The sequence below is a fragment of the Ovis aries genome, chromosome 2 (genome assembly GCF_016772045.2).
Source record: "Ovis aries strain OAR_USU_Benz2616 breed Rambouillet chromosome 2, ARS-UI_Ramb_v3.0, whole genome shotgun sequence".
In the NCBI taxonomy this organism is placed as follows: domain Eukaryota; kingdom Metazoa; phylum Chordata; class Mammalia; order Artiodactyla; family Bovidae; genus Ovis; species Ovis aries.
This window is the reverse complement of record NC_056055.1, coordinates 136,023,366-136,040,073: the sequence shown is the minus strand read 5'-3', so window position 1 is coordinate 136,040,073 and position 16,708 is coordinate 136,023,366. Positions and strand designations below refer to the sequence as shown.

The 16,708-nt window shown below is 40.7% G+C and overlaps 1 protein-coding gene across 1 annotated transcript in view; it reads right to left on the bottom strand.

The window, feature by feature from the left end:
* The window catches only part of SP3 (Sp3 transcription factor), a 56,041-nt gene extending 39,601 nt beyond the window's left edge, over positions 1-16,440 (bottom strand). The window contains exons 1-4 of the mRNA XM_027964836.2: positions 16,231-16,440; positions 15,442-15,593; positions 14,828-14,962; positions 6,208-7,567 (exon numbers count right to left, since the gene is read on the bottom strand). Of these exons, the coding sequence (XP_027820637.1) occupies positions 6,208-7,567; positions 14,828-14,962; positions 15,442-15,593; positions 16,231-16,237 (1,654 nt within the window). The 5' untranslated portion in view covers positions 16,238-16,440. The remainder of the gene's footprint in view (positions 1-6,207; positions 7,568-14,827; positions 14,963-15,441; positions 15,594-16,230) is intronic.
* Positions 16,441-16,708: the final 268 nt, after the last annotated feature.

Genomic DNA, 16,708 nt, shown 5'->3' with positions numbered 1-16,708 from the left:
CAATGCAGGAGACCCAGGTTCAATTCCTGGGTCTGGAAGATCCCCTGGAGAAGGAAATGGCAATCCACTCCAGCACTCTTGCCTGGAAAACCCCTTGGACAGGCTACAGTCCATGGGGTCACAGAGTTGGACACGACTGAACGACTTCACTTTCAACCACGATGGTGTGGTCACTCACCTAGAGCCAGACATCCTGGAATGTCAAGTGCCTTAGGAAGCATCACTACAAACAAAGCTAGTGGAGGTGATGGGATTCCAGCTGAGCTATTTCAAATCCTGAAAGATGATGCTGTGAAAGTGCTGCACTCAGTATGTCAGCCAATTTGGAAAACTCAGTAGCAGCCACAGGACTGGAAAAGGTCAGTTTTCATTCCAATTCCAAAGGTCAACATCAAAGAATGTTCAAACTACCATACAATTGCGCTCATTTCATATGCTAGTAAAGTTATGGTCAAAATCCTTCAAGTTAGGCTTCAGCAGTATGTGAATTAAAATCTTCCAAATGTACAAGTGGGTTTAGAAAAGGCAGAGGAACCAGAGATCAAATTGACAACATTCACTGGACCATAGAGAAAGCAAGAGACTTCCAGAAAAACATCTACATCTGCTTCACTGACTATGCCAAAGCCTTTGATGGTGTGGATCACAACAAATTGTGGAAAATTCTTAGAGGAGTACCAGACCACCTTACCTGTCTCCTGAGAAATCTGTATGCAGGCCAAGAAGCAAGTAAGAACCAGACATGGAACAATGGACTGGTTCAAAACTGGCAAAGGAGTACATCAAGGCTGTATACTGACACCCTGCTTACTTAACTTATACAGAGAATACATCCTGTGAAATGTCCAGCTGGATGAATCAAAAGCTAGAATCAAGATTGCTGGGGTAAATACCAACAACCTCAGATATGCAGGTACTACTCTAAAGGCAGAAAGTGAAAAGGAACTAAAGAGCCTTTTGATGAGGGTGAAAGAGGAGAGTGAAAAAACTGGCTTGAAACTCAACATTTAAAAAACTAAGATCATGGCATCCAGTCCCATCACTTCATGGCAAACAGATGGGGAAAAAGTAGAAACAGTGACAGATTTTATTTTCTTGGGCTCCTAAATCACTGTAGATGCTGACTGCAGCCATGAAATTCAGACACTTGATCCTTGGAATAAAAGCTATGACAAACTCAGACAAGATATTAGCAAGCAGAAATATCACTTTGCCAAAAAATGTCCAGATAGTCAATCCATGGTTTTCTCAGTAGTCATGTACAGACGTGAGACGTGGACCATAAAGAAGGCTGAGCACCCAAAAATCGATGCCTCTGAACTGTGGTGCTGGAGAAGACTCTTGAGAGTTCCATGGACAGCAAGGAGACCAAACCAGTTAATCCTCAAGGAAATCAACTGAGGATTCATCGGGGACTGATGCCGAAGCGCCAATACTTTGGCCACCCAAAGTGAAGAGCCGACTCATTAGAAAAGACCCTGATGCTGGAAAAGATCGAGAGTAAGAGGAGAAGGGGGCAGCAGAGGACAAAATGGTTGGATGGCATCACCAACTCAATGGACATGAGTTTGAGCAAACTCTGGGAGACGGTAAAGGAAAGGGAAGTCTGGTGTGCTGCAGTCCATGGGGTCGCAAAGTCAGACACGACTGAGGAACTGAACAAAAAACAATTAAATAGGACATAATTCCTGACATAAACACTTAATGGACATTTTCACTCTACCAAAAAAAAAAATTAAAGAAACTGTACAAGCAGTGTAGTTCTGACAATATTTTAAAACGTACGTAACACTCAGTCTTAAAGGGTAAGTCAAAATCTGACAGGACTCAAATCTGAGAAACTGGATTAAGCCTTGGCTTAATTTGGCAGACATTTTCTGACTAGAAAAGATGTTGGAAAGGCAATTTCCAAAAGTAAGTTCATACTTTGTCTCTTTTCATTCAGTTTCATATACATAGCAAATGGTAGACAGAGTAAAAAATTAAATTTCAAAAACAGCATGCATTTCTCAGTGGGCAAGGAACAGAAATAAAGGAATGACTGGGGTTGCAGCTTGGGGCCCAGCGAGTTCTATGTTGCAAGGAAAATGGGTTTGGTTTCTAAGGGGTAAAGAGCACTAAACATACCCCTCGTGAGGAGGGACCCTGAATCAGATTCACATCTTAAAATGGGTCAGAACAGAGGTCACTTCTGTTAAAGGGGAGCTTTAAAAAAAAAAAAAAAGATGATGATTAAATTCCAGAACCCTGGTTTAAAAAAAAAACAAACATTGTGGTTTCTTTTATTTGGGAAATGTGTTTCATGGTTTCCATACTAAACAAAAATAAAATGCAAACCAATGCTATCAAAGATTTAAGCAGTTCATCTGGCCATACTATGTTCTAACAGGTTTTTTTTTAAACCAATTATTCACATAAGAAAACACAAGTTTCTTACAAGTTTTCTGTCAATTAAAAAGACAGTATACCAAGGAACAGTTTTATTACTAGATTATCCCCAAATTCCAATTTTTTGGTTTTTCTTTTTAAATATGCTACAATGTACTATGCAGCATTTTCATTATCATTCTCTGTAACTTTTGTTTTCTCATTCCTTTAAAATTGGGAGAAAATTCTAATTTAATGGCCTTCTGGAGTGCTTATTTTACTCTTCCTTGCCCAACATTCAATCAACTAAATCACCATCTTAAAAATTCAATTTTGCATTTAACTCAAACAGTGTTGCTATTTTGATACTATTTTGGAAATAAATTACTGAGCACTTACTGCTTTATATCAATCTAATTTCATGACCAATATAAATTCACAAAATCACAAATAAATTCTCTAGAGGTGTTTTTCTAACACGTACAGATCTCTATAATTTTAACTTTGTGGAAGCTTTAAAAATTGGTTTTAAAAACTATGTCTTCAGGAGTCTGTCATTCTACCAGTATTTTCAAACGTTTTGGTCTCAGGACTCCTTCTAAACTCTTAAATATTACTAAGGTCCCTAAAAAGCTTTTGTTCATGTATGATACATTTTTTGATATTTACTGTAGTAGAAATTAAGAGAAAATTTTAATATTTCAATTCATTTGAAAACAATAACTCCATTACATGTTAACACAAATTACTATTTTGTGAAAAACAACTATTTCCCCAAAATACATAGAGAAGTTAATGAAAGTCCATGTTTCATATTTTTGCAAATCTCCTTAACATCTAGGCTAAAAGAAGACAACTGGGGTTTCATATTTTCTTCTGCAGTCTGCAGCTGTATGGGGTTTCAGCTGAATCATATGAAGAATATCAAGATACATGGCTGGAAAAGGAAGAAGTAATCTGACAGTCTTTCAGCCAAACATGTGTATTCTTTGATACTATACCAAATCTGACTAGTGATAGTTTCTTAAACGTCAGCTGCAGTGTAGAATCTGAAAACATATTGATAAACTTTCCATATGCTTGTTAGTCTTTCACCCATGCACGATTTGTAACATAAGTTGGTCATTTGAAAACCACTGGTTTACTGAACTATCATAAAGATCTTGCGAATATATTTCATTACAATACAATATTCAAAAAAATCCTGTTTATTAATATAACACTGTCCATCTCATCAGAAAAGAATCCAACTATTAATACATTATCAAGTTCATAGTAGTTCTCTTAAATTCTTATTTTCACTGGAAAGTCCAAAATTTATCATTGGAAGCATATAGGTTTTTTTTTCCTTTGAAGGACAGGCTCACTTATTTTTTTAGAAAATATCTGTCACTTAAATACATGAATCACTCAATAATCAGTTTGTCAGTCTTTCAAGTATTGTTTCCTGAGAACAGCATCTAGTTCAGCTTGCAACTCACACGACTGCTCAAGTGAAAACAATATATACGTTTTTTAAAATATAATCATCTTATTTTGGTATGTGCTTTATTAAAGTACAGTTCCCATTTTATCACAAAGAATATTACAAAAACATGCAGCAGGAACTACAAACCAGAAACACAATGAGATACCACTTCACACCCATTGTCTAAAATCAAAAAGGAGGACAATGATGTGCTGGTGGGGATGTAGAAAAACTGGAACCCTTTTGTTGGTGAGAATGTAAAATGATACAGTCACTTTGGAAAAACATTTTGGTAGTTCTTCAAAATGTTAAACATACAATCTAGCAATTCCACTCCTAAGTATATACCCAAAAGAAACAAACATATGTCCACATCAAACAACTGTACACAATGTTCATAGCAGCATTCTCTCGATAGCTAAAAAATGGACATGCTGTCAATCAATGGATAAGTGAACAAAATGTGGTATATCCCTACAATGGAATATTTATTATTCAACCACAAAAAGGAACAAAGTATTGGTAAAGACTACAACACAGATGAAGCCTGAAAATATGCAGAAAGTCAGAAACAGAAAGCCACGTATCGTAGGATTCGACTGGTAAGATAGAACCAGCAAATCCAAAGAGACAGACAGCAGATTAGTGGTTCCTGGGGGATCAGGGAATGGGGGAATGTGGAGTGACTACTAATGGGAAGGGATTTGGGGGTGGTGGTGAAAATGCTCTAAAATTATACACTGGTGATGGCTGGACAAGTCTGTCCCTGTATTAGAAACCACTAAATTGCATACTTTAAAGAGTGACTTTTATAATATGTGAATTATATTTCAATAAAGCTATTATTTTAAAAAGGACATGCAGCATTCAAGGGTCAAGACTTAGCGAAAATAACTCTTTTGATGTGTTCATCAAGGTTATTGTTCAGTGAAACTAGCATTTTTCGTTAACTCCAAGTGGATGGTCATAAAGAATACTGCTACTATTACAGCTTATCATCACAGCTTTGATTTATGCTAAGACACAACAGCTTTAGCAACTATCAGTGAAAATGTCAACACAACAAAAAAGGCAAGTAATTTTACTATTATTATGAAAAGCAGTTTGACATCAAGGACCTCTGAGAGAGTCTCAGGAATCCTCAGTGGTCCACAGACCATACTTTGAGAATGCAGTTTTAAAGCACCGCTTAAGAAGGCTCAAATGCAATTAAAAGCTTCCTAAGAACACATCAAGACTTCAGGACAATGCCAATTTTCTGTGTGCATGTGTGTGCTCAGTTGCGTCCAACTCTTTGTGACCTTATGCCTGTCAGGATCCTCTGTCTGTGGGATTCTCCAGGCAAGAATAATGCAGTGGGTTGCCATTTCCTCCTCCAGGGGATCTTCCCAAACCAGGGATCAAACCCAGGTCTCCTGCATTGGCAAGTGAATTCTTAACAACTGAGTCACCTGGGAAACATAAGTTTCTGTGTACATATCACAAATTTCTCTAAAGAAAGAGGGTAATACCATTAATTCAGTAAATTAAATCCAAGTTCCCAGCTTGAGTTTGAAAGGGTCAAAACAACAAAATAAGAGTGAAAGTAAGAACTTAGTATACAACAAAGCACTCAATAAAATACTAAGTAAATACCATTACTAAAGTGATGATTATACGGCCTCTTTTCAAATTGTGTTATTTCATTCTTACAAAACAAGAGGTCACTTCTGAAATTTCTACCCCTACTATCAATTATAACATATCTAGCACACCTATGTTTAGGAACTACTTCACACTTGTAAGAATAAATTATCACAGAATCGAAGAAGTTTAGGTCTACAAGGTACCCTAGACACAGTTACATAGTCCAACAAGCACATTTTACATGCTGAGAAACCTGAGTTTGTACGAGTAAAAGTAACCTAGCCACAACCACCCAGCTAGCTAGTGAGTAAGACAGCATGAACACTACCTACTCCCAGTACCATAGTTTCACTATGCCAGTCTGATTGCCCAACCAAATAAAATGCATAAAACGTATAATTTACATCACACCAAAGACAGCCAAGACACCTTACCTGACAAATAAAAATTCTGTGATGCTTCAGAGTACCAATCAGATGTTAAGAAAATACATAAAACAGAGTGACAAGAAACAAATGTAACTGGCATAACAGAGAAATAAATCCTTGACTTACAAAAACTATCATCTTTCAATGAAGAACAATTCAGAACACATTTTGATGTTGATTTTTTATACAGACACAGGGAAATGTATCATCATCTTTAAAGATAGCCAGATTCTGATAAACACTTAGCAGAAAAAATTTTCCTACATATTAACACACTGGTGAACTTATCTATGGCATAACATGACTTAGAAGACTCACCTGCAGGACTGTCCGCATTCTCTCCTGGGTGTAGCTGTATACCAGTAGAATCTATAGAGTTTACTGTAACTGTCTGTAGATTTGGCAACTGACCAGTGCTTAGACTAACTGGAGTTGAAGACAAGGCTCCACCTGCTGCAACTTGACCAAGCGTGAGTGTCTGAACAGGCGTCAGAGTTATCTGTTGGGCAGCAGTATTCTGTATTTGCAAATTCTGCAAGTTCTGAACCCCTTGTACTTGAAACGTTTGCCAAGTTATCTGTCCAGAAGGGGTCACTGTCTGTGCCTGAATTAAAAAGGTTCCAGGATTCAGCTGCAACTGAAGATTTTGCAAAGCCTGTTGTGTTATATTCTGACCACTGGCTTGCACACCATGGATTGTCTGTGGTGTAATACCTTGCACAATTTGGGCTTGACTGGTTGGCTGCTGAGACTCTTGAAGTTGTAGATGCTGTACAACAGGCTGTGCTGTAGAAACCTGAATATTCTGAGCCTGTGTCTCTTCAGAAACAGGCGACTGGATATAATTTCCCTGAAGATCTGAAGAATGGACTTGCCCACTAGTAGTAGTCAAGCTATTGGTATTTTGTTGTAATATACCTGTACTATCTATAGTAACAGGCAACTGTGATGAAGAAGACGTTGGCACAAATAAATCTGTATCAGTATTAGTCTCATTAATATCAGGAGAAACCCGCTCACCAGTCCTTTCTGAATTGTCTGAACTATCCATAGCTTGTCCTGTGTTTATCAAATGTCCATCAGCATTAATGCCTGCAGTCATTGTCTGAGAACTGCCCGAGAGTCCCAAAGAATCTAGATCGACACTATTGATTGGTACAAAGGTAATATTTCCTGGAAGACCAAGAGGCACATTAGCAACTACTTGGGTTTGGCCAGGAAAAGATGAACCACCAATTGCAACTCCCTGAACCTGGACTTGACCAGTCTGTGGTATGAGATTCTGGATATTAGCAGGAGGTGTTCCAGAAGCAAGCAAGGTTTGATTAGAGCCAGGAATGATCTGAATTTGACCACTTTCTTGATTTATACCCCCATTATCTGAAGAGCCTGTGAAACCAATCTGAACCTGCTGACCATCTGATGACTGAATCTGTGGTATTACTTGATACTGAACATTGGACACTGTACCATTTGATGAATCTGATCCTGGTGCAACTGAAAATATTTGCTGATTCTGCAAATTCTGAAGGGGAAGGACATATTGCCCACTGGAAGTAGCAGCACTTGGAATCTGCACTAGATTGCCAGCTTCATCTTTTATAGTTGTAGGTGTGGCTGACAAAACCTCCCATCGGTTTGGTGCTCCTCCTAACTGTGCAGAAGCCAAATCACCTGTCTGGATGAAGAAAACAGAAAATGTTATGTGATATGTATTTGTAGTATACTTAATCCAATTCTCAAAAAACTTTAAAAATGATAAAAACCCTTGTCACCTGAAAAGTTCTCTTAGTAACACAACAGAGCTCAAATACAGAAGTACTATATAAACTACGATAATTATCATTTTCAATTTTTGCTAGTTACTGCTAAGATAACCCCAGCTATTTGAGAAGGAAAAAAGTTCAATTAGAATATTCTTTATTTTATGACTACAAACTGATTTTCCAATCCCTCATCTATGCTCTCTCTGATGCTATACAGTTAAAAATAAAAGTAGAAATAGGTAGAAAAGATTATGAACGGCTCAAACCAAATATACCTCAAACATGGAAGAGAGTTCAAAAAGCATAAAACCCACTAAAAACGTATCATTAAATCAGGTGCATCATATTTGTGTACAAAAAAGAAACATATTAGAGCAGTGTCATCAGTTCCTAGAATCAGAAATAAGATTTGTATATTACTGCTATCAACTTTAAATCAAACAATTAAAGCTACTCTTTCATGGCATGTAGTAAGGTACTCCAGAGTAAACACAGGATGTGGGTGCTTCCTTCAGTGAGTCATCAAATTCTTTACTTTTGCATGAACTACTAAAAAAATATATGAGACCTTAAAATTTTTTAATGAGAAAAGGTTATTGCCCTGTGACCACATTGCAAAGTCAGTCCATCTAAAAGGTTTTTCTAGAATCTAAAAGCTGGAGGACTGACACTTCACCTTCTCTTTAAGTTTGCCTAGGATACTAGCCATTATATTTTGCAATTCTGTTATCTGCTAGAATTTCAAGTATCATTTCTATTGTGGATTAGACAAGACTAGAAAAATATCAATGTAGGAAAGTACAAAGCAATAAAACCCAACATATTAATGTCAAAGGGTAAAATTTCTAAGGGAATAGTAACAGTAACATCTAACATTTGAACTGTTCTTTTATATGCCAAGTACCATGATAGGAATTTGTAAGATTATATAACCTATTGCTTACAAGTATCCTATGAGGTAGTATGATTATCCCCATATCACAGATGACAAAATTGAGACAAAATCAGACAGCTATCAAATGTCCAAAATAGGATTTAAAATTAAGTCAGTCTAACTCCAGAATCCATGCCCTCAAATTCTATACCATACTTATCTCTCACTAAGACCAAAGGTAAACACACAGGGAATGAGACCTGTACGACTTAATCACCATCAAAATAATGCCATCCCTACCCCATTTCCTTCTAGATCTGTAAGTGATTTCCTGTAACTCCCCACATCACTAAACAATGAGAACATGAACATACCTAACCCAGAATTCTCAACGTACAATCCATGCCTGGGGTTCAAAGAATCTCTGAATCCTCTAAAACAGCATATCAACTTTTTGAGAAAGTTCAATTGGAAGACAGGGCTGGGAGTGGAGAGAGAGTATCTAGAGTTTCTTCACATTCTCAAAGGGGCTGGCGGGGGAGGGGGAGGGTCTGTGACCATTAAAAACAGGTGAAGACAAACAGTATTCTCTCAAAAGAAACCATTCCACTAAATTTAATACAAATATGATAGAACCAGAAGACCTTTCAATTTTTTATAGAGACTCACTACCTAATTTTCATGTGCACACACAGATGAAATGTATATTTCAATGGAGGAACCACAGTTTAATGACTCAATTCCAAATATTTGAGCATATCTGCCAAGATGAAATAACCATGAGTAAGCCCATGAGATACAATCTATCTTCAAGTGATTCACTATCTATCCAACCAGACATACATATACATGATACTACGATGTGAATAGTGGTGTACACTATGCATAGGATCAAAACACTTTGGGGAAATAGAAAAATGAAAAAAGACAAGACTTCACAGAAGAGATTTTTTAGGTTATCGTGAATAAAAGTTAAGATTTCACTGCAGGCAGTTAGGAAGAAGAGAGATAGGCATTAAGGTATAGAACTAATTAACTCACAGACAAAAAGAAACTTCAAAAAAAATGTATAGTTTGGAGTTCAAGAGAGAATTCAGAAAAGACTCATTCATAGAACAAAATAATGGGGAACAGGACTAGACATTTTTAGCAGGTCCTATAGTAAATGGCTCCATAGATCATACTTAGGAGCTTGGACTTTATCCTACAGATAGTGAATGAAAGCTATAAAAGGTTTAGAGGAGAGTGAGTGGTACAATCAGATCTGTGTTCTATAAAGGTAAACTAAGACCGAGTGAAGGAGACTGAAAGGCTGAAGACAAAAAAGTCACAGAAACTGTGGGACCAGGTACAAATGTCCAGGCTTGAACAAGAATAATGGTCTATCTTTTAAACACAAACATTTAAACCTATCAAACTTAAATTGCTGAAATGAAGCAGTGGACATTAAAGCCATGTATGATTCTTCAAATTCTACCTGGTATAGAAATTACAAGCTTAAGTCATCTTTCACAGGATTAGAGTAACAATTTACATTTCATTTTAGTCTCTTGGCATTTTAAACTAAAGACATTCATACCGAAATCCAAAGTATGGTGTTTCAAATCCAACTCTTATTTTCTTTAGGTTATTCTTTGGGGAATCGAACTTGAATTTTTTCTGACCAGCATTATATATACCATTTTTCAACTTACATCAAAGAAGATACCTCACATATAAGTTAATTTTACAATACTGCTAACCCTAGGTATCCACGGGGGATTGGTTCCAGGACCCTGTGGATACCAAAATCCCCCATGCTCAATTCCCTTACATAAAGTGAGATACAACAGGCAGACCTCCAAGGATTCAGAACCCACAAATAAGAGGGACAACTGTACTGGCATGTTGTCCCTTTTCATCCTTAAAATTTATGGCACCGAGTATTTCTTTTAACAGAATCTTTATAAGAACAGGTCTTAAACCATCAGTGAACAGCTTCCTAGTTCAAGAAATTCCTTGAAAATAAACACAACTATTCAGATGACATACTATGCAATCACGCCCTTCTCCAGAAACTAACTACAGTACTTTTCCCAACAACGCAGGCCATTAATTAAAGGGAAGTCCCCAAACCAAGGCTAAAATGATGTATCTGAACTTCTGAGTAAACCTAAGGTTAAAACATATGTAAAAAATATTTATGAACACGGAAACAGAAAAATACTAGACTTTCATGATTTAAGCTAAGACATCAAATGCTTAGACGGAAGGAGTATATTGCACTAGGAAAGAAAAATTTCAAAACGGGGTTCTAGCCCTAGCTATTCTACAATCACCTAGAATTATAGGTGATTTAGATCAGGACTCAATTTCCTTATGGGAAAAATATTACCTTGCAGGGTCGTAAGAGTCTAAAGAAAGTGTTAAGCTTTATAAACTGTAAAGCACTATATAATCCTAAAGTATCCTTAGGATGACTACGATTATGGGACAGATTTGAAAAACATCCAACTGTGCCTAGCAGAAAGATCAATAAATATTTTTTAAGTAAATAAAAATATTTTACTTTAACATAACTGCAAAGAAAATGATAGGAAAAAATGGATCAATAAAACTGATCTTGAGATATTAGTGTCTTCAATGAAAAACTCTATACCAGTTTTAAATCAACTCCACAAAGAATATGCCCCAAATGTTTCAAAACCACAAAGCCTACAAAGATGATTCACTTTTAACAGAAATTTCATCAGTAGTATAACAGCAAAATAAATACACTAGAACATCTGAGACCAAAAAAAAAAGTTGTGAGAATGTCTGATGTTAGGCTACTCGAAACAGTAGACAGAGACATAAACACGCACAAGCCAGGCAAGAGTTCTGGGGTCAAGATAACCCTCCACATTAAGCTCACATCCTAAGAGAAAACTCGTGCTTCTCTCAGTAATTCTGACATTCTTACTGACAAAACACCAATTAACATGGACACTGGCATTATTTAAAACGGTGTAATTGAAGGTAGTCCAAGTCTCCCTCTGTATACAAACACATAATCACACGGTTAAAAAAAAAAAGACCACAACCAAGAGCAGCCCTGGGACATTACTACAGCAGATTCATTACAAGGGCATTCTCCACTGCAACCAGGCATAAAATGGGGGGATGGTGGAGAAGGGGGAAATCCAAGGGTTTATCTTTTCAGGTAATAACTGTGTAAAGAAAAAAAAAAATTCATACTTATTACATCCCATTTGGAAAGGATTAATAACCCCTCAGTTCCCACAAATGGCTTTACAAAAGCCAGAAATAGGCAAGAAAAGAGTAACTGGAAACAAGTGTGAAGCTAAGGTGGAAACAAACAAGAACCATTCTAGAGCAAGTACTGAAGTTTCTTAAAATCTTCAAAGGGAACAATAAAGAACAAAGACTACAAATACAAAATCGATTACCCAATGAATTCCTTACAATGACAGTGTAAGTCTTATTTGAAGTAACAGTCAAAATAACCTTTTTTATATGTTATTATTCACTTTGTATTTCACGAACATTTATGTAATAAATGAAACGTTACAAGTTAAACTAAAATTTAGGCAATGTCTTTCCTAACACTTACTTATACAGCTTATTAATACTAAAGAACAAATGAGCAAATGAGTAATTCACAGGTTCACACAAATGTAAACTGGATGAGTTAGTACCTCATAAAATTCATCCTTTTCTATTTCTTGATTACTAACACTAACTACACAACTTTAAATAATAAAACATAAAAATCTTGCCATCAAATCAATTTTGAGAGTCTATGCTGTGGGACATTACAGGTGAGACTGCTTTGTGATTAGACCTATTCAGCACTATACTGAGGGTGCCAAAAATTCTTGGCCAGGATCCAGAATGAACACAAATCATAACAAATTCTAAACTGAAAATATGTAAAGCAAATCTGTAGTTCAGCTATTGGCTTTCAACGCCCCTTTAATCCTAAAATATCAAACTAGTATAAAGTTGCATTTTAAAAAGTTTAAAGTAGAAAGTTGTGTATTTCAAACTTGACCTTAAACACAATAATACTATACGCAATGTGGTATCCTGAATTGGATCCTAGAACAGAAAATGGAGTGATATCAGAAAAGTCTGTAATTAATAACATTACCAATGTTAATTTTCTAGTTTTGACAAATGAACCATGGTTAGTTATATTATTAGAGGAAGCTGGGTGAAGGATAAAAGGTAACTTTCAGTTCTGTCTTTGCAACTTTTCTATAAATATGAAATAAACCCAAAATAAAATTTTTAGAGAGCACACTTACAAAAGCTCTCCGTAAATCTCTCATAATTCCTAGTAATTTGAGGGAAGTCACAATATCCAAGCACATTTTTAAAGTGGGGAAAACTATGAAATCACTTAAAACTTCTCTTATCTACTGAGATGTCCATATCCAAAATTCATTTTTGAACTGGAAAAATAATTTTCCCGTTTGCTAAGGCAAACACACTCAAGACAGTCATACTAATTTTTACTCAGTGAAAATTTATGCACAGATGTCAAACATACAAAGAAAAAGTGTTTAGAGTGATTGTGGTTCATGTTCATCTGGCGGGAAATGTGATGTCAGTAGAGATTTGGTAGTTCAGAGGAGGAGCTGAAGAGGCAGGGAAACAACTTCCCTACAAGTCTAAGGCCACAGTAGGCTAAAGCTGGAGACAGTGTTCTATTCCTCCTGTTAGACTTACATATATATATATATATATATGCACACACACACATATATTCTGCTCCTAACTTCCTCCTTCACTTCTCTCCCCCCTCAATCGCTGAGCTGATACCTAAACTTGGTTAAGTTGCAGTTACAAAAAGTTTTTTGTTCTTATTTGAAATACTTAAAAAGATAAGTAGAAGCAATCTGCCTTGCAATTTTACTCATGTAGTGTTTTTTAACTTTTTTTGGGGGGGGGGCACTGTGGGCCTAAAGGGACATAGTTCATAAAAGAGGTTTACCAATTCATAAATTTGTTTAGAAGGAGCAATGCATCTCATATACACAATTTTACGCCTTTACATTTCAACCTGGTTACAAAAGAACAAAACCTAAAATCATACTTTTAAGTCAGTAAATCTATTCACATCCCTCTACACTATAATTTCAAACATTAAAATTACAAATACAATATTTAACAATTATTATTCAGCTGAACAACAGCTTCACGTTTAATGTCGTGGAATACTAAGAATTTCCTGCACACTACAACAAACTTTTTCATCTACAGTGACAATTCAAAATATTAAATACAGACCAATTCCTATAATCCACATTAAAAAAACACACAATATAAGCGGTTTCAATTATTTTAATAAGTGAACACATCTACATGTTAAACTAATGCAACAACAAAGATTCAAACGAATGTAAACTTCACAATAATCTTAAAAAACTGTTTATAGCTAATTTGTATTAAGCCCTCCTCCAACTCTGACCAGCTCCTCCCCCTGCCCCAGACAAACTAAAAACCCAAAAAGAATCCCACCACATTCCATCGGACTAGCAACCACAATAAATGAAAATATAGCTTTGCCAACAAAATTCAACTGTAAGCATGGTTGCATTAGTATTCATGTAAATATAATCCCTTACACATACTTCTGTTTCTTTTTATTCAACTTAAAAAACCAAAATATTATCTAAATAACTTCACCGATTCCAATGATCACTTAAAACTCCATTTAAGAACAATTACTGCAAACTTAAGTAGCTTGAAAAAACTAAAATTCGATCATTTGGAACGGCCATTAAAAAAGCACTCAAAAGGTGTTCATTCCTGTATACAAGAGTAAACCTTCATTCCTTTAAAAAAAAAAATTTTTAACATTTAAGTCAGTAAGATCTAGTAACTCCCAGCAAAAAAAAGCTCCAAGTTCAAAAAAACACTAGAAGCTAAAGACACTGGCTCTTTAGTTGATACTATCTATGGCCGATAGGCTGTGCTTGAAATTTTTGTAGCGTTCGGCGAAGGAGTTTTCAGCACTGATATGAATTGCTCAAACATCCATTTTGGAGGCCTCTACCCCCACCCTCTCAGACTTCATCTTGTAGTGAATGTGGATGGAGGTGCTGCAGTGACAATTTAGAGAGAGCCTGGGCTGGCTTCTGATCCAAACCAAGCACGCCAAAGAGCAGTAAAGGGTGCCCCGGCCGCGCGGCCGTCCGTCTCGCGGCAGGCGCGGGCGCCTGGGAGGCCTGGAGGGCGGGCGGGCGCGCCGCGGGCCCGGGATGGCGGGCGCTGGGCCTCGGCGGGGGCGGGCCGCGCGCGCGAGACTTACCGCTCCGGCGGCGGCGGCGGCGGCGGCGGGGGCCCCGGCTGCGGCGGCCGCCTCCTCCTCGTCGTCGCCCGGCGATGGCGGCCCTATCTTGCTGCAGGTAGCGGCCAGCAGAGCGAGCGGTGACGGCTGAGTGTCCTACCCCCGATGGGCGGGTTCAGAGAGGGAGACAGGGGAGGGGGTGGCGGTTAGGGCCGGGCCGCCGCTCGCACAGGAAGTGCGACTCTGGCCTCGCAGGCAGCGCCCGGGCGAGCGCCAGCCCGCGCTCTCCTCCTCCTCCTCCGCGACTCCGGCTCGCGCCCTTCCGCTCGCACGCACACCGGCCGCACCGGCCGCGGGGAGGCGGGCGGCGGACTGCGCGCCGGGCCTCCACCTTCCGCCCGGAACCCACCCCCGGGAGGGCGCACACTCTCACAAGCACGCACACACACACTCACTCTCTCACACAAAAAGGCGGCGGGCGGGGGAGCGCGGGCGGGGTCGGAGCGTTGGCGCCTCGGGCGGGCAGCTCCCGGGGCGGGGGGAGGGGAGGAGAGAGGCGCGGAGGGAGGGGAGAGGCGAGGGGAGGAGAAAGCGGCGCGAGGGGGGAGCCGGGCCGGGGCTAAGCCGCTCCTCACCTGGGCCGCCGCCGCCGCCGCCGCCACCGCGCCGTTTCCGTGCTGCTGCTGCTGCTGCTGCTGCAGATACTCGCCGTGGCCGCCGCCGCCGCCGCCGCCGCTGTCCACGTCCAAGGCAGCCATTTCCTCTTGTTTCACGGGCTTTTCGGGAGCTGCAGGCACAGCGCGGGGGGGTGGGGGTGGGGAGGAAGGCGGGTGGAGGAGAGGGAGGGGGCCCGCGGGCCGAGGCGAAATTACTCCGAAAGCCCGGACCGAGTCCCCTTCCCCTCCCCCACCCGCCCCCCGGCGGCGGCGGCGGCGGCGGCGGCGGCGGCGGCTCCCTCCTCCCCTCCTGCTGCTGCCCCCGCCCGCCGCTGCCTGTAACCCTCCTCCTCCTCCTCTTTCCCTCCTCCTCCTCCTCCCCGCGCTGCCCCTGCCCCCTCTCCTCTCCTCTCCTCCCCTTTCCCTTCGCGCCGCTCGCTCTCACTCGCGCTCGCTCCTCTCGCACCGTCAGTCACTCACACGCCCGCCCGACCGCCGCCCGCGCCCGCACACAGGGGGATGCGCTCCCGGCGGACCGGGCCGCCCGCCCCGGGCCCGGCAGGGACACTGCGTTGCTGGGGCTTGAAGGGTGGACGGTAGCTGGCGGGGAGGGGAGGAAGGCGGAGGGGATTGCGGCTTTCTGCCTCTCACAGACACTCGGTCGCACACAGAGGGCCGGGAGCCGGCGGAGGCAGCCCCCGGCTGGCTGTTGTCGGCGGCAGCGGCGGCGACGGCAGCAGCAAGGGTTGCTCTCTCGGTTTTACGTACCGGTCATAGTGTGTTATAGGGCACCTCAGGCGGGGCTCCCCGCCGCCTTACACATGGTGAGGAGCGAAGGCGGCGGCGGCGGGAGAGGATGCGGGAAGCGGCGGCGGACACGGCCGGAGCGGTCCGGGGATTTTTTTTTCCTATTTTGATTGACTGTGCGGGAAACACAAAAGGTGGAGCCTCCAGCCCAAAAGGGGGGAAGAGGGTGACAGCCCGCCCGGAAGTTCCGCCCCTCTTCTCCGCGCTCATTTGCCATCACGCTCTTCGTCGCCAGCTCTCATTGGCCCAGACGCCCGTCCGTCACTCTGCCTGGCGGCACGCTTCCTGTTTGCCCCTCGGGTGGAAGGGGAGAGACAATGAGCGGCCGTGGCGGCGTAGCTTCCCGAGAGCGGCCAAAGCTAGCCTGTTACCCCGCTGTGCCCGCCTCGTTCGTCGGCTGCCGCTGCCAGGGCAAAACGCAGGCCTCTTCCACCTTGTA